We start from the raw sequence: 23914 nt of genomic DNA, 5'->3' as shown, positions 1-23914 counted from the left end.
AGTAATCCCAAACAGAAAGATCTTTTTTCTTCGATCCTACTCCTATCTAATCAATTACCAATCAAGATATAACACCATCTCGCACGAGAATTGGGGTCGCAATCACTATCGCGTAATCACCTTCGGCGCGGACTGAGGGCGTCCGTAGCGTTCCTCATGGAGGCATCGGCAGCGGACGCGGAGGGCGTGGCTAATCTGGGCCGGGCGGCAACCGGGCGGTATCCGCTCCCGCAACCAACGAGCGTCGCCGGCGGCGCAACAGTGGTCGCGGTGGTTAGTGCACGTCGCACGACCGACGCCAGAGGCAATTGGCCAGGAAATTTTGCCGCCTGCCGGCGAACAGCTACGGCGTGGGGTCCAGCTGCGGTCCTGCTCGGCGGCGACGGCGGGCGTCGCACAATTTTCTCTCGTTCATTTCTGATCGGTCAGTCGGAGCCGCAGGCCGGGCCGGCAGCGCGCGCCAACAATCTTCGTCTTCTTTCTCCATTTATTTTATTTAAAAAATAATCGAATTTGGTGATTCGAAGTGACAGGACCGCGGCGCGATTATGAGGCACGCCGTATATAGTGTCCGGAAAATTTTCGAACTACTTCCTGGGGGTCTTCAAACAGGTCCCGAACCGCTTTTCCAAGTAATCATATGGAATGACCTCAGTATCGGAGTTTACTGCCAACCGATAGCCGCAAAAATGTTCGGGAATGCGTCTAGAAGGAGCGGTGTTCGTCGAGCGCTCTTCCTTCTCTCGTCGCCACGCTGGAAGCTACACCGGGAAGGGTGGCACGGGGTAAAGAAGTGACGTCAGATGCTGCGCCAGCGCGCCTCGCGATGAAACGCGATCGCTCTCCTACTGCGATTCCTGTGCGCGAGTGTTGCTCACTGCGCCGCCGGCACCCCGTGGCACGAAGGGAATCTCACCCAAACAGCGCTTTTCGTTTACCTCAGCCAACCTAACACAAACCAGAAATCTGCTGTACAGCAGGCGGGGCCCACCGATGAAAGGGAGGTCGGGCCTCTGTAAGAAGAGAGCGCGCTTGAAAAAATGGTAACTTCTCGCCCACGCTCCTTGCCACGCCCGACTGCACAGATCTGGCTGGGCTGTTCATAGCAGTTTCCACTGGATGTGTTTTCTCACCCAGCCCGAGGTGTGTTACATTGAGCAGCTTGACGCTAGACCAGGTTGCACCTCATTCGATGACCAACAATAGCAACCAGAGGGGGGGGGGGGGGAGGGTCGTTAAGCCTATCGACCTTTGTTAATTATTTTCTTCATTATAATCTACGTACATCTCCATATTTTACAGCTACTTAGATTATTCTTTTTAACCTAACGTTGCTTGCTTGTTTTGTCTGCACTCCGCCCGCTACTACAATTCTAATGATGATGATGATTAGTGGTGTTTTGTGGCGCAAGGGCCATGGGTGGCCAAAGAGCGCCATGTCTTTTGTGTGGCGTTAGCGATGACCAATGATTACGATGACAGGGTTTATTGTGGCTGTATAGAGACCTAAAATCACGCGCTATAACTAAGCGTAAAAGGGGTGTATACAGTATAAAATTATGGCACTGACAAGTGATGCGATCTATGGGTGTGGGTTGAATGACGAGTGAGTATGGTATTTACGAGTGAGTAGCGGGAAAACAGCACGAACGCCTCCTCAAGGCCTTTGAGCCCAAAGGCCGGGAGGCAGGTGCTTCCTGTGATAGAAACCGCAGCAGCAGCCTCAATCACGAGGCCGCGCTACGGAGCGCCTGGAAAAATTACGTTGAAATTATGTACACTTTTTAAAAATTCAAAGAGGGACTGATATTTAAAAAGGGGTTCCCTGCCAATGAACATAGCGGGATGAAGTGGGAACTGCAGGTATGCAGATGAAAAATGCTTTCTCCTGAGAGCGTCTAGTTCCGTGCATTGTAGTAGGGTGTGAAGTACGGTTAAAGGATCGCCACAGTAGTCGCACAAAGGTGGATCGCCTCCGGACAAAAGGTATGAATGTGTACTGTATGTGTGGCCAATCCTAAGTCTGCAGAGTGTAACTTCTGTGTGGCGTGACTTTGATACTGGTGTCCAATTACCTAGTTGCGGCTTGATAACATGCAGTTTATTTTGTGTGTGCCTATCCCATGTGCTCTGCCAAAAGGCCCTGAGCTTTCTTTTGAGGAAGGGTTTTAAGTCTAGCGGAGGGATAGCTACGGCTGTATTGGGACTGTTTTCGTGGGCGGATGCTGCTAGCTGATCCGCCAACACGTTGCCTTGTATCTCGCGGTGCCCAGGCACCCAGCACACTACGACATGTTGTTTGAGGGAGAAGATCGTGCATAAAATAGAGTATAGCGAGACAAGGACAGGATTTGTGTGCTTTGTCATAGTTTTTAAAGCTTTCACTACACTTGAAGAATCCGTGTATATCACTGCCTTTTGTAGTTTCAGTTGTTTTATGTGTTTAACTGCCGCAAGTATCGCGTAAGCTTCTGCCGTGAAGATACTTGAATCAGGGTGCAGAATACCGGAATCGGAAAAGGATGGACCAACGACTGCGCACGACACAGAAGTGTTAGACTTTGAGGCATCTGTACAGAATTTAGGGTGTGGGTACTTGTATTGTAATTCGAGGAAGTGTGTACGGATATGCGCAAGTGGCGCGTGCTTGGTAACTTCGACGAAAGAAACATCGCAATCTATAAGCTGCCACTGCCACGGCGGGAGATGGGCAGCGGGAGCCATTAGACAGTGTTCGAGAAGTGGCACACCCATTTCTTCAGCTAGGCCCCTCACACGAAGTGAGTACGGCTGTCTCATAGAAGGACGGTTGTGAAAAAGTTCAGAAGCAGACAACTCATTGATTGTAGTGTGTGAGGGGTGTTCATTGTTTGCGTTAACTTTGAGGAAATATACAAATGATAGGTAAGATTTCTGGAGGTGTAGCGACCACTCATTCGAATCGACGTAAAGGCTTTCCACGGGGCTGGTGCGAAAGGCGCCCGTAGATAGTCGAATGCCTAGATGGTGGACAGGGTCAAGCATCTTTAGCGCGCTTGGTGTCGCAGACTGATAGATTATTGCCCCGTAGTCCAGGCGAGTGCGTATGAGGCTTTTATGCAAATTCATCAGACACTTCTTGTCACTACCCCACGCAGTGCGTGACAACACTTTTAGAACATTCAGTGCTTTTATGCATTTGTTTTTTAACTGTTTAATGTGTGATACGAACGTCAGCTTATTATCCAGGATAAGGCCTAAGAATTTGTGCTCCGTCTTCACGGAGAAATGTTGGCCATGCAGCCCAATGTCTGGGTCAGGATGAAGGCCTCTCTTTCGAGAGAACAGGACACAGGTGCTTTTTTGGGGATTAAGACTGAAACCATTCTCGTTTGCCCATTTAGAGATCTTGTTCAGACCTAGCTGGACCTGCCGCTCACACATGGAAAGGTTGCAAGATTTAAAACCGACCTGTACATCGTCGACATATGTGCAATAAAACATACTTCGTGGTATGCAAAGACGCAAGGAATTCATTTTGATAATAAAGAGTGTACAGCTGAGTACACCACCCTGTGGCACTCCAGTTTCTTGAAGGAATGGTCTTGACAGAACATTTCCTACTCGGACACGGAACGTACGATCCGACAGGTAGCCCTCTATTATATCTAGCATTCTACCACGTACACCAAGGTGGGACAGGTCTCTTAATATTCCAAAGCGCCATGTGGTGTCGTAAGCCTTTTCCATATCGAGGAACACAGAAAGAAAAAACTGCTTGTGGACGAATGCGTCACGGATTTGTGCCTCGATACGTAACAGGTGGTCCGTCGTGGATCTACCCTCGCGAAATCCGCACTGGTACGGGTCAAGTAGATTGTTCGTTTCCAGGAAATATATAAGTCGGCGGTCTATCATCTTTTCGAAAAGTTTACACAGGCAGCTTGTTAGTGCGATGGGCCTGTAGCTCGTAACGGAGGATGGATCCTTGCCCTGTTTTAGAATAGGAATGACAATGGCCTCTTTCCAAGACGAGGGGATATCGCCGGAAGACCAGACAGCATTGTACAGGAAAAGTAAGGTTTTTTTGCGTTTCGGCAGGTAGATTTTTCAACATGTCATACACCACACGGTCAGAACCTGGGGCGGAATTATTGCAGTTGTTAAGCGATATCTGGAGCTCAGCTAAGCTGAAGGGTAGGTTGTATGCCTCGTGTTTTGTACATTTCCTCTCTAGTTTTTGTTTTTCTATTCTTGTTTTGTACCGTTGGAAGACTTCAGAGTAATGCGCGGAACTGGACACCTGTTCGAAGTGTGCGCCGAGGAAGTTTGCCTGGTCTTCCAAGGTGTCGCCTTGTGTGTTTACTAGAGGAAGTGAATGTACTTGCCGCACTGCTACCCTACTAACCATATTCCAGACTTTAGCCTCCTGTGTATACGAATTGATCCCCGTTAAAAACTTCTCCCAACTTTCTCTTCTTGCCTGTCGGCGCGTTCTCCTGCCTTGAGATTTTATGTTTTTAAAACTGTCAAGGTTCTCGGCTGTCGGAGAGTCCAGAAGCAACCTCCATGTTTTGTTTTGTTTTTTGCGCGCCTTCCGGCATTCATTGTTCCACCATGGGACCCGTCGTTTGCCAGACAGTCCACTTGTTTGTGGGATACATTTGGTGGCAGCATTAATAAAAAAAGCTGTGAAGTAGTCTACAGCTGCACCTATGCTTAAATCACACATGTCTGTCCAGCTTAAGAGAGCAGTCTTACGAAACTGTTCCCAATCGGCTTTGTCAATGTGCCATTTGGGAACCTGTGGGGGACATTCACTTACTATTTGTGTGCTCAGAACTATAGGAAAGTGATCACTTCCGTAAGGGTTATTAATGACCTTCCATTGAAGTAAGGGTAGAAGCGATGGAGATGTAATGCTGAGATCTATAGACGAGTATGTATTGTTAGCGAGGCTATAATATGTTGGATCTTTCTGATTCAACAGACAAGCGCCCGAAGAAAAAAGGAATTGTTCAATTAGACGACCTCGCGCATCGCATCGAGAGTCACCCCATAGGCTGCTATGTGCGTTGAAGTCCTCAAGAATGAGATAAGGTTCTGGAAGTTCATCTATTAAGGACTGGAATTCCTGTTTTTGAAGGTTGTAGTGTGGAGGTACGTAGAGAGAGCAGATGGTGACGAGTTTGTTCAAAAGAACCGCTCGAACAGCCACTGCCTCCAGGGACGATTGGAGTGGTAAATGTGTGCACGCTACTCCTTGATTAACTATAACAGCTACACCACCGGATGACGCCACGGCGTCATCCCGGTCCTTTCGGAAAATAATGTGACTGCGTAGAAAGTTGGTGTGTTTTGATATTAAGTGTGTTTCTTGCACACATAGCACTTTTGGTGAGTGTTCGTGTAAGAGTTCTTGGACATCGTCGAGGTTTCTTAGCAGTCCTCTGACGTTCCACTGTAGAATTTGTATGTCCATTTTAATGTATGTAGTATGGTGCTGTGTGTACAAAAAGTGTTTCCTTAAGTTACAGGGCCCTTTCTAGGCCCCGTAATGCGTGCTTTTTTCTTTTTTCGCACGCTCCGAGGAGTTGCGCCGTTCCTTCGGCGTCTGAGACGCCGGAGTCGTGCTGTTTGTATCCATCACCTCTTCGGAGGTGGTGGATGGTGCCTGCTCAGCAGGCACGTTCGCGGTGGCTTCGGGCCTGACTGCGCTTGCAGCGGCCTTGGGTCCGGCAGGCTCGGGAGTCTGCTGGCCCTCTTTGGGAGGTGGCGGAGCAGCACAGGCTACTCCAGCCGGGAGCACTGATGGCGCGACCGCAGTCACACTCCATGTGACTCTTGCGGGCGCTGGAAGATGTGGCGCGGCGCCCCGGCGCGACACATCGGCGTAGGAGGGACTAGACTGGTTGTGGAGGGAGAAACGTTTGCGAGCCTCTTGGAACGATAGGTTGAATTTGACCTTCAGTTCTATTATTTCTTTCTCTTTCTTCCACGAGGGGCATGATCGTGAGTAGGCTGGGTGGTCCCCTTCACAGTTCGCACAACGAGCTGCAGAGGTGCAGCTCTCAGACAAGTGCTCCTTGGATGCACATTTTGCACATGTGGCGCGCCCTCTGCAGCTTTGCGACCCATGTCCAAAGCGCTGACACTTGAAACAACGACGGGGATTCGGAATATATGGTCGGACACGAAGCTTACAATAGCCGGTTTCAATGGAGTCTGGCAGGTTGCTATTTCCAAATGTAATAATAATGTGCTTTGTTGGGATCTGTTTATCATCTCGCCTTATTGTTATTCTTTGGACTTTGACTACGTTTTGGTCCTGCCAACCTTCCAGCAGTTCACTTTCGGATAGTTCGAGGAGGTCATCATCAGAGATCACACCGCGCACCGTATTCATCGACCTGTGCGGGCCCACTGACACTGGTATGTCCCCCCCCCCCCCAGAGAGACTTTAAGCACTGATTGTACTACGTTTCATATAACCCGTGGCGTAAATCCAGAAAAATCACAAGGGGGGACACACATCAAACCATGGCGGCCATTTTGTTTTGACACATATGGGTTGTATTTTTATTTACATGAATTAAACCATGCTTCGAAATAAAAATTTAAAAAAAAACGAGCATGGGGTCCCAGCTCGAGCAATTGCATTGTTCTGTTCAGTCTTCTTTGAACCGGTCGAGCGGCTTTAGCGATTTTTGTAGTCTGGCACAGCTGAGGGGTGTTGAACACAGGTACACACTAAAAAATAATCAGCCTTTAAAAAAAGTTGAATGCGCTCTACTTAACTGTCAAGTAATTCAAATATATGATGTTCTAAAGCTAAATCTCTAGGGGGGGGGACGCTTGCAAAGAGTGTCCCCCCCAGCCTGAACACAAGGGGGTACGACCCCCTGACCCCCCCCCCCCCCCGCCCCATGATTTACGGCAATGCATGTAACTTCGGAACAATGTATACCGTTTTCAATTTTTCCAACAATAATTATTTATGGGTTCGTGCAATGTTCTCGTTTACTGGAAGGATTATTTGCATTTTCGATTCTTTTCAACCATTGCGACTGCCTCAGATGCCGCAGCCACTGTAATAATCAACGTCACAGGGGGGGGGGGGGGCGATCTCGAAAGCGTAGACAGACTTTGTGCGGTCGGCTTCGTAACCTACAGCGACTCCGCAAATCCGCAGGAATCAAGCAAGGGTCAAGCGTCAGCACCTTTATACCGTTGGGGAGTATCTTGGGTCGAAAGGGTGTAAACACTAGTGTACACCCTCCAAGGCGTCCAGAAACCAACCTCATCTGTCTGTACTCTGCGTTCGCTGTATTGTTTCTATCAAGAACGCAACATCATGCTATTAGGGCGCGCGCCGTTCGTGACCTGGAATGTAACACTCTAAAAACGCGCTTCTAAGGATGCAAAACGTTTTTCGAGCGCGACACTCTAAAAACAAGCCTAAAGCGTGCAACCATTTCGGAATGTAAAACTAAAAAAAAGACACTCCAAACGGCGCAAACTTTTCAGAGTGAAATACCAGACAGTCTGCACCCCTTGAGGTAACGTTCAGCAAAGCTTCAATTTGGGCTAGTTGGTACGGCATAGCAATGTAGATGCGCTGAGTGAAGCACAGACGAGAAACGCAACAAGGGACAGGACTAGTGGTGCGCAAACTTTCAAATGTTTATTTTCGCAAAAGCCCGTCAAAGATATACACAAAAAACACTGAAGATAACAAGGACTATATTGCAACGTGTTCATGGAATCAGGCCATTTTGGTGCTATCATGCTCCGCATGTGTATTCCTAACTAATCTGGCGGTTGTCAATAAAGTTAAAGGCTGCCTCACTGAGGGCAATAGATGCAGAGCTCACGTGATTGTGTGATTTAAACATGAAAAATGCCTCCATGATTTCGCGTCTTTTTTTAGACCTGCAATGCGCCGTCTGCGTTTGGTTAGAAATGGGATCACATCCGCATCTTGCGCAATGAGTAGCTAAGTGCCCTGGTGACTGCAGCATTTCTGTGGCGTACCTATGTTCTTTTAATCTTGTGTTTATGCAACGCCCAGTCTGCCCAATACAGCATTTTCCGCACGTGAACGGAATTCCGTAGACTATGCCCTCGTCACATTCTAAATATTTGTTTACATGTTTGATGGTGCATTTTTTCTCGAGCGTAGTTTCGGGGGAATCATTAACTTGCTTGCAAAGGCCTTTAAGCTTCAAAGGGGCAGAGAAAACAACTTTAGCGCCATGCTTTTCCCCAATCTTTTTGAGAGCATGGGAAGTCTTGTGCATATATGGAACGACACATATGTTCCTAGTTTGCTCGTTTTCTTTTGGTGCCTTCTTACTGCCAAGCAAACTTTTTGGGGTCTTTTCAGCGACAGAAGCTATTAAAGACGCCGGGTATCCGCTGTTCTTAAGCTTCGTTGCTTGTTGCACGATACTATCATTGACCTTGTGGTCACATGATCTTCTGACTGCCAGTGTAAAGCATGAGGAAGCTATGGCCCTCTTGACGAGCTTCGTATGAGTTGTACGGCAGCAGGGACTTATTGCTCCTAGTTTTATAGCATGTATGGGACTCTTGGAAAGTTAGCTGCAAATCTAAAAATTGCAAGCTGTCGTTTACTTGGCATCTCAACAGTGAATTCAAGACCTTGGTGTGCCTGTCTGAACAATTCTAAGCATTTGTCTTTTTTATGCTCCGTAAAACAATCACGCGGGAAACAAACCAAGAAATCATGCACGTAACGAAAGCATTTCACAGCCCCCGAACTGGCCCATTTTTCCTGCAAAGTTCTGTCGCCTCTGGCTAAAAAGGTGTCGCATAGTGCTGAGGCCACACACGAGCCTATGCAGATTCCCTTTCTTTGTGAGTCTCGGAACTTGACAAACAGCGATTCTAGGTAGAGCGAAAACATATTCAAGAAATCTGTGACTTTCAGTCCGCACTGGTTCTGAAACTTGACCACTCCAAAAGCATCTAAGCGCTCTTCTACAGGTTGCAAAGCTGCACGTTGTGGAACGTTGTAGAAAAGATCTGTCACGTCGATTGAAAGGCATTTCAATGGCTGTGCTCTGCTGAGAAAATCAACAACTTCATCCGAGTTTTTAACTTGGAAGGGGTCATCCAATGGAAGCACTGCTAGTTGCTGTTGCAGGAACAAAGCTACGGCGCGTTGCCATGTTGTCCTGTCTTCCACAATTACCCTGAAAGGGTTGCCATCTTTATGTGTTTTGACTGAGATGAAAGGTTTGAGTGTCAGCTGGGTAGCACTTTTAACTTCCTTGGCCAGTCTTTCCAACCCTGCTTTTTGACACATCTGTACGGCTTTCTTCTTTGTATCCAGGATCTTTCCGTGGTCTGCGTGGCAAGCTTCTTTAAAATTCTTACTCATGGCTTCTTCTGCTTTTATCTCGTAAAGGCGTTTCGGTAGCGTGGCGGTGGCGTTTCAGTGCAGCCACAGCCAAAGCGTGTAGAACTAGTGGAAATGGTGTACAACATCGCGAATAAGGTTCCAGAAAATGAGAAAGAAGCATGCATCGCTGAAGGCATTGCAAGCATAAAAAAACTGAAAGAAAAAAGAAGAAGAACTGATCTTAATACGACGGTAAAATTCCTAAAGGAAAATGATGTCAAGCTGCTTATTTCCGACAAGACGGGCTCTTTTCGTGACGCTATCGAAACGCCTTTACGAGATAAAAGCAGAAGAAGCCATGAGTAAGAATTTTAAAGAAGCTTGCCACGCAGACCACAGAAAGATCCTGGATACAAAGAAGAAAGCCGTACAGATGTGTCAAAAAGCAGGGTTGGAAAGACTGGCCAAGGAAGTTGGCGCATTGCAGGTCTAAAAAAAGACGCGAAATCATGGAGGCATTTTTCATGTTTAAATCACACAATCACGTGATCTCTACATCTATTGCCCTCAGTGAGGCAGCCTTTAACTTTATTGACAACCGCCAGATTAGTTAGGAATACACATGCGGAGCATGATAGCACCAAAATGGCCTGATTCCATGAACACGTTGCAATATAGTCCTTGTTATCTTCCGTGTTTTTTGTGCATATCTTTGACGTGCTTTTGCGAAAATAAACAGTTGAAAGTTTGCGCACCACTAGTCCTGTCCCTTGTTGCGTTTCTCGTCTGTGCTTCACTCAGCGCATCTACATTGCTACCCCTTGAGGAATCTTTCGGTCCTACAGTGATAATTGCTGTAGCGATAATTGCTCTCATTTCCTTTCTCGAAAAGTAGGTGCTCGCCCATTTCCTGTACAGAATGCTATGTCACAGCGTGCACGACGTTCGCGAACCGAGAGTACCGCACGCGCGGCGATAACGCAAGGAAATGCGCACGCAAGATAGAGGACCATTATTGCCGTGGGTCAGTAACAATAATGACAATAATTGTTGGGGTTTTACGTCCCGATATGATCATGAGAGACGCCGTAGTGGAAGGCTCCGGAAATTTCGACCACCTGGGGTTCTATCCTCTCAATTGTAACGCGCTGCTCGAACACGAAGAAAGCCCTTAAAGGACGATACGTAGACGTATACACAAGACGAGCGCGAACGAACTGTTGATGCCCCTGCTCTGGCTCTTCTACATAAATCTTTTCAGAAAGAAGAATCAAATAAGCTGCTTTCTTGTTCGTTATTTTTGTAAGACTGCAAGCGAATAGATATGTGTTCATAATGGTGAACCCAATGCACGCCGCGAGCTGCATTGAAGGCTGTAGCTCTGGGCATCTTCTAGTTCAGGGGTCGGCAACCTGCGGCCCCCGGCACGAAGTCCGATCCCCCTCCTTGTCACTTCCTATGTGAAGGATGACATGCCAGTTTATATCGCAAATGGGGTTAGACAGGAAAGAAAAAAAGACACGACTTCTATTCCAGTTTTGTACATTGCCATCAATTCGCCGATATCTTTATCTTTGCCGTGCGGCCCCCGCCGTGTCGGCTTCATGCAACGTGGCCCTCCGCCTGAAAAGGTTGCCGACCCTTATTCTAGTACATTATCGGAGAACGAAAAGCCGTCATAAATAGCTTGGTCGTTAGATTGTTTAAGCCGTTAAAAACGCTAAACAGACATTAAACAACAGCTGGAGATTATGCCGAACCGCGTTTAAGAATGACTGATGAGGCGCACGCGAGCACTTGTTTATAAAAGCACTGACATTTTAATCGCGCAAGAGGTAATGAGACCGCGCGCCTAATTAGTTTTGTGAACATTGAATGAAAAGAAATGCACAGAACTTCCACAGGAGTTGTCGATGCACATGCATATGCCAGGGGCGCGGTCAGAAAATTGTTTCGGAAGGAGCCCCCCCCCCCCCTCTATGCAGGTTCGCGGGTGTTTTGCATGTGTGCGTGTGTATCAAGGGAGTAGCCAGAACTTTTTTCGGGGGGGGGGGGGGGGGGGGCGGTTGAACTACACTTTATGATGTTCGTGCGTACGTTTGTATGTGTGCGTGTATATATACGCAAGCAAAACTGAAAATTTCCGGGGGAGGGGGGCGTTTGAAACCCCTTCCCTGGCTACCCCCCTGGTGTGTACATGTACACATACAAAATGTAGAGATTCCGGGGGCAGGGGAGGGCTGAACTAAATGCGTACTCCGTCTTTCGAATGTGATCCTTCGACCGAACTGCGTCTGACCCTTATCCGGCTATAGATCGAACGCGATGTGGACACTCATCAGACCCGATTCAGCACAAGCGAGCCTTATCGGCCCCTATCCGACTCATTTGCAACCGTTATCGGACCTTACCAACGTTACCGAACTCGATCCGATCACACATGTGTCCGTAAGCTTCTTTAGCACCTGTTGATGCGCCTCAATCCACTATCGACCGTAACCAGACCCATGAAACTCTTATCAGTACTTATCAAAATTGCCAATCCTTCGAAACAAATCGATTAGCTAACTATCAATAGGACCCGTGAAAATTACACCATCTCCCACTAAAGGGAACCATGTGGGTATGCGAAGCAGCGCATGGGTCGACTTAAAGTTCCGTTCATCACGGGCACCTTGCCCGATGTTAACGCGTCCTTGCATGTGGAGCACACCGTGAATTCACTGTAGTTGCTGTTGCTGTTACTCGTCCCGAACTCTTGTTGGAGCACGCCACGCGGGTTCACCGCGCGTCTGCAGAATCTCGTTCCCCGGCGCCACCACGTGATTGCTGAGAGAGTGTAAGGGGGAGAGGCCTCGCCCTTACACAGGCCCGAACGCGCTAGCGCGTGCCAGCACACATGGTTTTGTCTGCGCTAGGACAGCATATGGCAGCCCGGGCCCCTGAAGTGCTCTGCACGTATCATCATCAAGGCGGTCGAAGAACAAGAGGAAGAAGACTTCTCCTTGGCGCGAGGCGCGAGCGCACGCTCAGATGGCTATGCTAGGTGGTAGAAAGCGGACGGTCGCCAATGGAACTACGGACACAGCCCAGCGCAAAAGCTGCTTCGCATCTAAAATTATCTCATCACTCGTAAACCTGCAGGGCACGTGTCATGCACATAACCCACAGGGCCAATGTATTGGTAATTCGCTCTGTAGAAGCGCATCGTGTTTTCTCAGGGGATTCGCTGGGAACGCTTACGCACTAAAATGCAGCCAAGCAGAAACCATGCGTCAAAACTGAAGCCAAGCAAAGCGTGGGGTACGCGCGCGTTATTTGCAGTTTTTCAATATGAGATAAGGAGAACTTAAAGTGAACTTGTGGGTTGAACCCACAACCTCCGCCTTACACGTGCGGTGCGCACACCGACAGATCGAACTGTCAATTCCATGAATATATTGCTTGCGTTGGCGTAGTCAAGGGTGTTCGCCCCTAAGAAGCTTTTAGTTCATGTGTATATATGTAACGCAGGAGACATGATGGCTGTACGAAGATCCATGTTTATTAAACACTTCGTCTTCCTCTCCCACCCCTGCCGCAGCACACCGTTCTCGTGTGGTTCGTCACACGCTTCCTCCTCCCCCCGAGAGAGTCGCAGGGGCGGATGATGTAATCTGCCCACATGAACGATGTCAGTCTGGCGACCGAGTGGAGCCACGCTGCGGTCGATCTCGTAGTTCACAGTAGAGATCTTGCGTATGATCGTATACGGTCCTTCCATTATTGCACTAAGTTTGCCGCGGTTCGGGTGCCAGGGTGTTGCGCATGGAACCAAGTCTCCCACTTGAAGCTCTGACGGAAGGAATTGCGTATATAGGCTTGTTTTTCTCGTGCCAGTGAATTGCGGACCGCGTTTGCGCGAGCTTCCTGCAGGTTTTCGGCAACGTCGAAGAGGAGACAAGGGTACGATGGTGTGCCATACATAAGAAAACAGGGTGGGTAGCCCGTGACCTCGTGAGGTGTTCTGTTTTACTCGTCGACAACGTCAGAGAGGAGACGCGTCCATGGTTTTCGGGGTTCGTCATTGATCTTGCAGCGAAGGCGAGTTACGATGGACTGATTGGTGCGCTCATTTAGGCCATTACACTGCGGGCGTTGCGAGCTTGTAAAAAGCTGATGAATGTTGCTGTGCTTGAGGAACTGCTTGAATTTGCCGGCGGTGAATCCTGTGCCGCGGTCGGAAAGGAACTTCCGAGGCTTTCTAGCAGCGAAGATACTCTTCAGGCAAGAGATGTAGGCGTCGCAGGTCTCATTCTTGTGTGCAAAAGCCCACACATAACGGGTGGCATGATGAACGGCTAAGTGGATAAATCTTTTGGAGGAACCGTAGTTGGCAAAACCTCCGATAGTGTCCATGCATGGCCAGAAGGTAAAATGGTTGTTCCGCTGGTGGTAAAGACTCCAAGGAACCAAAGCGTTTGGTCTTCGGCTTCTTGCGGCGCTGGCAATCGCAGTGTCGAATGTATTCGGAAACGTCGGTGACGATGTCAGGCCAATGTGAGAGAAGCCGCAATGTCTTCTTTACACTAACGTGACCGGAAGCGTCATGAGCTTTCTGGAGAAGATCGGAGGGCAAAGGGGACGTAGACTTTTCGTATCCCTCTGCGTGTCACTATGGTCATTCCGTTCTCAATGGTATGCTTGTCGGGCGGTTTGTCGTGGGGATGCTCCCGCAGTTGTTCAGCAGATATAGGAGTTGGATAATCGGGATTCGAGACAGTGCGTCGGCTTCGATGTTGTCAATGCCCTTTTGGTGCTTGATGTTCGCGTCGTACATGGAGAGCTTAAAGAATCATCGGAAGAGACGGCCTTGGGGATTTTTCATGTTTTTAAGCCACTGCAACGCCGCGTGGTCCGTGATCACAGTGAAAGGATTCCCGTGTAGGTAAGAGTGCCATTTATCAATGGCGTCAATAATTGCTAAGCATTCAGGTTCTGTGATGGCATAATTGATTTCGTGTTTTAGTTTCTTGCGTGAATGGTATGCAGTTGGATGCTATCGACCTTCATCATCAGCCTGCTTCAAGACGGCGCCGATAACTTTGTTGGGCGCATCGCAGTATAGCACACAAGGTTTGGAGGCGTCGTAGATTTTAAAGGGGCCCTGAAACACTTTTTGAGCAGGGTCAAAAAGCGCTGCCAATCGGTAGTCGAGGCTCCCGAGAACACGCGAGCCAAATATTATAGCGAAGCGAGCGGCCTGGAATTTACAATAAATTCTTAAAGTCAGCTGAAAATCGCTCCCTCTTCTCTCGACAAATGATGTATTGGACCGCAATATATGACGCGATTGTCGGCAGTTCCACCATTGGCTGATGTTATAATCCCGATAACGCCCTCATTATTACCTTAGTTGTTAATTTTGAGTTCAATAAGTAGATAATAAGTATGTTTATGTGTTATGCCGTTAAAACACCGAACAAACATTAATATTAGCACTTCCGGTCTCACCGACAGCTCGTCTGCTCGTAGTTGCGTGGTTGCGTTTTCTTCACCATGTGCAGTGTCGAAATCGTGAATATTTCTGTGCTTTTTACCATCGCCGGTTGCCGTTGAGAGTGGCAGCCGTTCGAGTGTTGCCTCGTCAGCTGGAAACTGCATCGTCGGCACGTTCTCACGACCGACCGAGGCAGCGGTGCAGCATTTCTCCGATAACAATGCTGGCGCCGGCTAGCTTAGGATACCTGTGTTCGCTGTATGGCGAGAGTCCCGTTCGCTGTCTGTGTCATCGAGCCGTACCTCGGCGTATCCTCCCCGTAGTCTCAGGTTCCCGAGAAACCGCGACACAGCAACCAAGCAGACTCGCATTTTCACGGTAGCTGCAGACAGCCGGGGGATGGGTCCGCGCCGGCCCGATGCCCCACGATCCTTTCTTCTAGTCTTTAGTTCTTTGTTGTCAGCCCGCACTGGCTGTGCGCCCGCATTCGAAGAGCAAACAGCATCGAAGTACCGCCACTGGGAGAAGGGTGCACGCAGCTTTGCCGTGTTGAATACGATTCAAGCGCGAGCAGTGCGACGAGGCGGTGTATCGGAGTGTGGGTCGAAACCCATCTCAGCTGTCATTCGTTCCAAAGGCGCACGCAAGTTTGCGTCCATGGTTGGCAGAGCGATGAAAACACTACGGCAGTTCGAGGTGCACACCCAACATTACCAAACCGACTCGCAGTTTTCAAGCACGCGCGATACACGGTGCCATGGGCTCCGCCGCTCGACGACGACCGCGCGAGCCGACCGGAAGTGGCGCCACAGACCACGTGGTTGCGCCGAGACGCCAGAGAGAAAAAAATGAAGAAAAAAAATGCCGCCGGCGCTAACGTCGCCTCCTCGCACCTCCGCCCTCCCTCCCTTCACGCCGCGCGCAGCTTTCCGCGCGCTCGCTGCGTTGAGTTGAGGGAGAAAGCTGCGGAACGTGATCTCTATAATTTGGTAACACCACTTAGACTTGACGGATTCGAAAAATTTTTGCGGCATATGACTCGTGAAGAGCCATACGTCAATAATGAGACTATTCCAATATAACTAAGAAAGGTGTTGCAGGGCCCCTTTAAGGATGGCTTCTTCTGTTACGCATTTCTTGAGCTGAGTGAAAGCCAGCTCACAGTCCGAATCCCAGTTCCAGGTGGCGTCTTTGCTGAGCATGCGTGTCAGTGGGTGAGCAATTTCAGTGAAGCGGGCGATGTAGCGACGGTAAACATTCACAGTACCGAGAAAACGCTGTAACTCTTTAGGGCGTGATGGTGTCGGAAACCGTAGGATTGCGTCCACGTTGCTTTGTTTCGGAGTGACCGTGCCATTCGGTACCCTGTGTCCCAGGTACTCAATGAAGGTTCGGGCGAATCGACATTTCTTCAATTTCAGCTTGACGAATTCGCTTTTGAAAAGCTTTTGAAACGGCATCTAGATGCTTCAGATGGTCAGGGAACGTGTCAGAATAGACAACGTCATCAAAGTAATTCGTGACGTGCGTCAAGCGGTGTTTCGTCAATATGGACTTGACAGCCCGTCCGAAAGTGGCCCGGGCGTTCTGTAGGCCAATTAAAAGGCATGACAAGCCACTCGTAGTGACCGGTACGTGTGACAAATGGCATTTTCGGAATGTCTTCGGGATGCATCTTCACGTGCCAGTAAGCCGACGTTATGTCTAACGTCGAGAAATACGTACATTTCCCGAGAGAATCGAGAACGTCGTCGATGCGAGGGATGGGTTGTTAGTCGGGCACCGTCACTGCGTTTACCTTGCGGTAATCGATGCAGAAACGCGTGCGTCCTTCCCCTTTTAAAGACGATAGTCTTTCTTGAAGAAGGAACTTAAACGCAGAAATTTTGGTCTGTCTGCATCTTCCTGTTTGTCAGTCTCACCCGATTAAGCCACCTGGCCAAAGCTTAACCACTTGCTGAATGCTCAGCCATCTTGAACTGGTAGCGCCGTTCATACTTGGGAACATTGTCGATCAAATAGCAAATGTGACGCATATCTGAGGCGCAACATCAATACGTAAGTATTAGGTGGTGTGTTCTTTTACTAGAAAATACACAGATACGTACAGTGAAACCTCGGTGATACGATCACAGCTCATACGAATTTCGGGGTGATACGAATTTTTCGTCGGTCCCGGCCAAGTCCCATTTGCCTGCAATGTAATGGAGTACGGTTGTTGCGAACCGATTTTCACCCAGCGACGTTTGATACGAACGTACGCTACCGCCCATGTACGAAGAGGTGCTGTCCGCGCTGTCGCGGAAGACGAGCCAAGCACGTGCGAGCGCGGGAACATAAGCGTGGGCATGCGCATCGCACCGCCAAATCGTCAGAATCACGGTGTAAGAAAAACACTTTTCTTATGCTTAGAATGAACCTTCAGAGACGCGTCACGGCCTCCGAGAAATTGTGCGCGAATCTTTGAGGCTCTTATGTGCCTCCGTGTGCCGTCGCATTTAGATTACAGAGGACATTAGCGCCATGCTTTTTTTTTCTAAAGCGTCGACGCGGGCTGCTGTCGTTGCACTGTGTTTACACGTGCCTGCCTCATGCATCAGACATCATATGAGAGGTGGAGGAGGACCGAAAGAAGGCGAGGACGGTCTTGGCGAAGGAGTCGGGCCTCACAACGTCAACATGCGCAACCGTTGAGGTCGCACTTGTGCAGGCATGGCTGTAGATCTCCAAAAAAACATCCGCAACACCTCCGCGATAAGAAAATCATAATACAGGACCGTCGTACTGTAATTCTGTGGCCTTGATCCATCGCGCCAAAGTGCTTCTTTTCTTACTTTCGCTGCAGTGCTCCGCTGTCATGCAAAAAAGCATACTAAAATTTGGAAGGGGCTACTATTGTCGCGGGTGACAACGCACCTGGTTCATTAATTAAATACGCGCAAACGGGCCGTATATTTACGAGTGCTGGTATGATTGCCGACATCTAACAACTTAACAGACAATCATTCAGGGTTCTTCCTGACGTTGCTGCGGCCCTGTAAAACAATAAATGAAAATATACGCCAGCTTCCTTTTGTCGCATGCTAATTTTCCATGCTTTCTGGTGATACGAATTTCGCATGATACAAATATTTTGGTGGTCCCGTGAAATTCGTATCACCGAGGTTTCACTGTAATTCTAAAGACCCTAGTGTTTCTTAGGCAGCGCTGAAAATGCTAGTGTTCTTGGGCTGCGCTGCAAATGCGACGCTATGAGCCAGATGCGGCGATTCAACATATAGACGATTTTCCGCAGCTGGTTTGTTCAATCAAATATAGATGGCGCCACCGCACCGTGGCCGTCTCCATGGCCATCCCCATGCCGTGGCCTTTGGCAGCGCTGCTCAATGTCTCCATCCGCATCGCGTCGTCTGCTCGGCGTTCCCATAGCGTCTGCGCGCACGCGAGTAAAAGCGAGCAGACGGCAGCGCCGGAAAAGTAAACATGGCGGCACCTGTGGATGCAGTTTCCTTCTGCCTCGAATTTATCACGTCGTCGTCCTGTGCTGTGTGGCCCGTAAGTTCAAAACCTACGCATTTATTTGCTTTATATTCGCGTCCTGAAGCTTCGAGAGCAATGTTCTCGTCGGTATTTTGCAGTGTTTCCAAGATTCATTCTCATATTGTCGGAGGCAAGGCTTAGCAGGCATGGCTAAATAAACGCAGCTGATCGCAATAATAAAGACAAAGCATACCTGACGTTTTTTCTCCAGCGTGAGCTGACGCAAAGCGATAACCGATTTTGCCATTTATTTATTGCTGTGAGGAGAGTGGGCGAGTAGCAAGCGCTAGTTCGGATCGAAGCGGGCTGTCGCGTCTGCATGGGTGCTGCCATGTTGGTTTGTAAACCCAGCTACTGGCGGCTGCTAATACAACAATAAAAGGCATACATCATAAATGTGAAGTAGATTAAACATATCGCTTATCGTTGTGGCGTGGTACGTACCAAACAAACGCAAATGTCTCAACGTTTTCAACTTTGAGGCGATTACATGTAGAACTATGTTTTGCTGCGCAAGCATGTGACTTGCTTACACCCTGCTGCAACCAGCTTGTGTGGTACGGCCAACGCATTGGCCCAATGCGTTGGCTGGGGCAAATGGCTGGGGGAAGGCCAGTTACGATCACGTGATCAAACATGGCAGCGCCCGTGCGCCGCTGCGGAAAATCGTCTATATAGAGGAGGAGGACTCATGTAGTACGGCCGGCGCAAGACTATCGTCTTTCGACGACATTTGCAGCGAAGCACGCAGATACGCGGCCAATTTCTACAGCGAAAGCTGTTATGAGATCACAACACTCGGCGCCGCAGTTGTCCGCCGCCGCCGCTGCCACCGCCGGTGTCCGTAACCACTATCGCTCGAAATAAGAAAAAAAATCCAGGATGGAATGAGGTTCGAACCTGGACCCTCTGCGTGGGAGCCCAGTGTTCTACTTGAGAGCCATGGCGGTGCTTGAAATTGCGTTGCAAAAAGACCCTATACAGGCTTCATGTACAGAAGGAATCACATTAACATATGTAACGTAGCGTGGTAGAAGAGTAAAATAACAACCAAGCGTCACACAATGCGAATTGCGCAACGAATGGGTTGTTTAATGCTTCCAACCCATTACAAAGGGCTCTTCCATGATTCTTCATCGTCATGCCACAGCATCAACAAAGTGCACATCTTACAGGTGTTTAGCGGGTACCACGGTTCCCCGCAGAATGACGAAAAATTGCATAGTGGCTGCTTCCCTACTTCACAAAAATTATGATGGCTTATAGCGTAGTGGGTTCCTCGCAAGTGCACTCCCACTGGTTGCCAAGGAAGCCCGTAAGGCTCCCATGATCCATTTCCTCAGGGTCTCAATAAGGTTAATTCCCTCTCTCTATCTCTTTCTCACGTTAGCGTATGTTATAAAGAGTGGTGGGAGAGTGAAATAATGACCGGGCGTCACACAATGCGAACTACGTAACTAGTGGGTCCTTTAAAGCTTACAACCCATTACAAAAGGCTCAGTCATAATTCTTCATCGTCATCAGCCGTCGCATCAAGAAACTGCATACCTCGCTTCTCCGCAGAATGACGAGTAATGTCGTGGTGGGCGCTTCCCAACTACACAAAAATTATGATTTGTGGCGTAGTGGGTACGTTGCTAGCGTACTTGCATTACACAAGAGAGTTTATAACGGGCTCTAGAAATGCCGCTCTTCAAGCTTTCGTTGTGACTGTGCTGCGCTTTCCGCGCAGACCTGGCGTTTTTTCTCTGCCAGAAGTGCCGGCGCAGCGTATGGTGACGTAGACAGTCGTATGACGCCTTGCGTAAGAAGGTCGTTGATCTGTCTGTCCATTTCACCGCTATCGGCTTCTGAGCATCGATAGGGAGCCCTGCGGATGGGAACATTGTTGGTGAGAGGAATGCGATGCGTTTCGCTGATTATGCACCCGATGTATGTCTGTGACTTGGAAAAAATGTCGTCGTACTTATGGACAAGCTGCTTCAATGCGAACTGTTGAGTTTCATTTAGATGCACTAAATCGCAAACTTCAACTCCCTGCAAAGAAACGTCCATGTTAGCCGTGGCATGGTTTGGTGCACGAGGATGCAGGATGTCATTCTCTTGGCGTAGAGTCTGGCTGTCGAGGTCCAGGGACAAGTCAAAGAGACGGGCATAGTCCAAGCCAAGAAGTTGCTCTTCATGCCTTGTAGAACATGTGCCTGAATTTCCCCTGCGACTTTTCCTATCTGTATGTTTAGATTGACGCGACCCAAAGTTTTGGTAGATGATGTGACGTGTTGAACTGAGATGCATGAATTCTTCATTACTTGTAGGTGAACAGCCTCCAGCACTGCTTCGCTGATGCAGGTGATCGTAGCTCCAGTATCTAGAGTAGCGCTGACAGGGTACCCGTTAATGAGTGCATCAAACTGAATTACATGAGCTTTGGGTCGCCCTCCTCGTTTCCCTGGTTGGTAGAGAGGGCGGAAATGCTTGCGCGGGGACATTCATTGTGCCAGTGCATCTGTCGGGGTAAGCCATCCATTGCGCAGTGTCTGCATTCGGAAGCGGGTGTTCGTAACGGCGTATTGGGTGGACGCTGACGGGCGCTGCCGCTTGCTGCGTTGATCTGCGTGTTTCGACCGGGAAGAACGCGCTGTAATTTAACTCCCTGCAAAGTTGACTCTACCCGCAGCACAGCTGAAAGCCGCGACGCCGGTGTAGACGGGTTAAGCCCAGCAAGAGCGATTTCCATACCGGCGGGAAGGCTGTCATTGAGCCCTGATATAAGGTGTGCGTTCTTTAGGTGGCAAGGCGTCCGAGACAGATTTTTTCGTTATATATCCTTCAGGCTCTGGCCCGGTCTCAGCCGGCGAATGAATTGACGGAAAGGATCCGCTGTGGCGCTTGCAAAGCGTTGCTTCATGCATTCGGACAAGCTGTCCCAAGATGCGTCAGTGTCGAACACCTCGGTGAGGAGCCAGCGGAAAGCCTCACCTTCAAGGTAATCGGAGAAGTGGCACAGCTTGTCTCGCTCCGTCCATGCAGCGGCCGCAGTCTTCACATCGAAGGGCCGGAGCCACTCGTCAAAGGGGACGTTCCCGGGTGCTCCAGAGAACTTCGGGATGTTGATGACTTTCTTGGATGTTGCCATGATGAAAGGCACGGTAGATCCTGTCGACCAGTGTAACGCAGGAGACATAATGGCAGTACGATGATGATGGCGCTCACCCACAAAGGGGGATGGGCCAAGAACCGGGCGGCAGGATCATTGAGGTAGATACTTATGAAGCTAGAGACAAATGCTGTAACTTTAGACTAAAAGAGAAAAAAAAAACATAGCTACGAAATGGTCAGTTGTTAGGCTAGCTGGTTCGACATCTTGCAGCGAGCGTACATCTTGCATCTTGCGAGCGTCCTTTCTGTCGTGTCGTATTTCTTTCTAACCAAATCCGCGCTCCCCTATGCAAAACATAGCTGATACTTGGTGATTCCCTAGAGCAGTCAGACTGTTTGCTCTAGGGATGTGATGTTTCACGGATGTAGCAACGGCCGAGTTATAATTAATAATGAAAATAAGCTGTACGAAGATCCATGTTTATTAAACACTTCGTCTTCCTCTCCCACCACTGCCGCTCCACACCGTTCTCGTGTGGTTCGTCACATATATATATATATATATATATATATATATATATATATATATATATATATATATATATATATATATATATATATATATATATGTGTGTGTGTGTGTGTGTGTGTGTGTGTGTGTGCACAACATAGATGTGAGCGGGCCCAACCCACTCCTCCTCCTCCATCGCTGAAGGCCTCGATCGCTACTCATGATTGCTTGCGCTTGACATGCCAGTCCTTTGTAACGCAAAAATTATTCGTAGCTGTATAAGCTTTACTATTTAGCATCGTTTCGGGCCTTATGGAAACGACAGCGAAACCAAGGGTGGTAATTAAGCGGCTACACGTGGCACAGGAAATGCTGCCGCAGGAACACATGGCCGCGCTAAACTACCCAGGGGGGCGGGGCACTACGTGGCGCGAGCCGGGCCGTCATCCAATCGCGGCAGTGCACCTCGCAAGGCTGTTAGCCGTACTCTTACCCCCAAGGTTACTCCTCTATACAAAACGACTCGTCTCGCAAACCGCGATCAATGACCTTCCGTACAACGCGCTAAAAGAAACTGTGACCAAGTTGTCGTATAAAGCGCGCGCGCGACCCATGGAGTGTCAGGGCGACATATAAGGCGATAACGCCTTATCTATCTGGACGACGATGAGAGGTGAAGGAGAGGGCATCTCATAACAATCGCGTGCTCCACTCGACACAACAGGTTGATAACGAAAGGTGCGATAGCACGTCGCACCGCACGTTCACAAACAAAAGCACGCCGCCACCGACAACAATAAACATCTCGCCACGTTATTATCAACGGGCGATATCCTCATTATCACACGCGCACGAGCGACCCGTATAAAACGAAAAGATGATGTTTGACGTATGGAGGGGTCTCTCTTACCGCTCGCTTCTCGTAGTAAGTCGACATGCTTGCGAAGGTTGTCGCCTCGGTGCAGTCTATACGCAAACCTCAGGTCGGCAAACAATCACGACACATACACAGGCGGCTAGTGGCCGTATTCCAACGGAGCGGCTTTCCTTTGTAGTATAACTACAAAACGCCGGGCACTCGGATAAGAAAAGGTACGTTGCACAGCTGACGAGGACAGAAGGTCACAGAGGACAGCCACTTATAAAAGCCCGCCGATGCGACCTTAAACGCACAATTCGCCGCCTCCCCCACCCCTGCCACTTTACGCCACCGCTAGCGCGCGCGCGTTGGCAGGGTGGTCTTCACCACGTCACTTCCCTCCCCAGCCAAACCTCGACGACATAGGCGCAGCGAATTGCCGTATGCCCGCTACAGCAGAAATCGCGACCTCGAGCGAGAAACTCGGCCCAATCGGCAACGCAAAAACCTCACAGTTTTTGATTATTAGAGTCTGCGCAGTGTATAGACGCACTAAACTACCCTCTGACGACGAGCCGAAACGGCGATTCGGGGCCGCTACGTGCTCCGCCACGCCTACTTGTGGTCGAAAGCGAAACTTGAGGGCCACTACGTAGAGCGCTCGCTTTCCCGACCCCTCGTACGTCTTGGCAAGGTCACGAGCGAAACGGAACGAACAAACAAGACACTTGGCACGGCACGGAGCGCGCATGGGTAATGAGATCGTCGCGCGACAGCCTTCCGAAGCATCCTATTTCTCCGTCGCGGCCAAGGCAAAAAACACACAGAGGAGCGCTGCTGATGCTGCGTCTTTACGTGCGTCGTGAAAAACGTTTGGCATTATCGTAATTACACCCATACACCGTTCCCCTCACGCACGACGCTTTTTCGCAAACAGTAACTTCCTGGTCTGGGAGAAAACACGAATGAAAACGCTGGCACACGATCCTACGAGAGAAGGGACGAAACCGAAAGTGCAGTTTGCGAGATCCTCCGCGCGCGCTCTTATGCGCGAAATGTTGCGCTACGTTTCGGGACTTG

General features: G+C 49.2%; 1 protein-coding gene across 5 annotated transcripts in view; it reads right to left on the bottom strand.

Annotated features, from left to right (window-relative positions):
• Window positions 1–23914, bottom strand: part of LOC119374501 (UTP--glucose-1-phosphate uridylyltransferase) — a 97524-nt gene that overhangs the window by 61256 nt on the left and 12354 nt on the right. The window contains exon 1 of one of the 5 annotated variants that reach the window (XM_037644622.2): window positions 22886–23260. The exons of the other annotated variants lie outside the window; for them this stretch is intronic. Within the exon in view, the coding sequence (XP_037500550.1) occupies window positions 22886–22912 (27 nt within the window). The 5' untranslated portion in view covers window positions 22913–23260. Of the gene's footprint in view, window positions 1–22885; window positions 23261–23914 lie in introns of those variants that run through there. 5 annotated transcript variants of the gene reach the window in all.

Source organism: Rhipicephalus sanguineus, chromosome 11, assembly GCF_013339695.2.
Source record: "Rhipicephalus sanguineus isolate Rsan-2018 chromosome 11, BIME_Rsan_1.4, whole genome shotgun sequence".
Lineage (NCBI taxonomy): Eukaryota > Metazoa > Arthropoda > Arachnida > Ixodida > Ixodidae > Rhipicephalus > Rhipicephalus sanguineus.
Note: the sequence above shows the minus strand (reverse complement) of the source record. Positions and strands in the feature narration are given on the sequence as shown.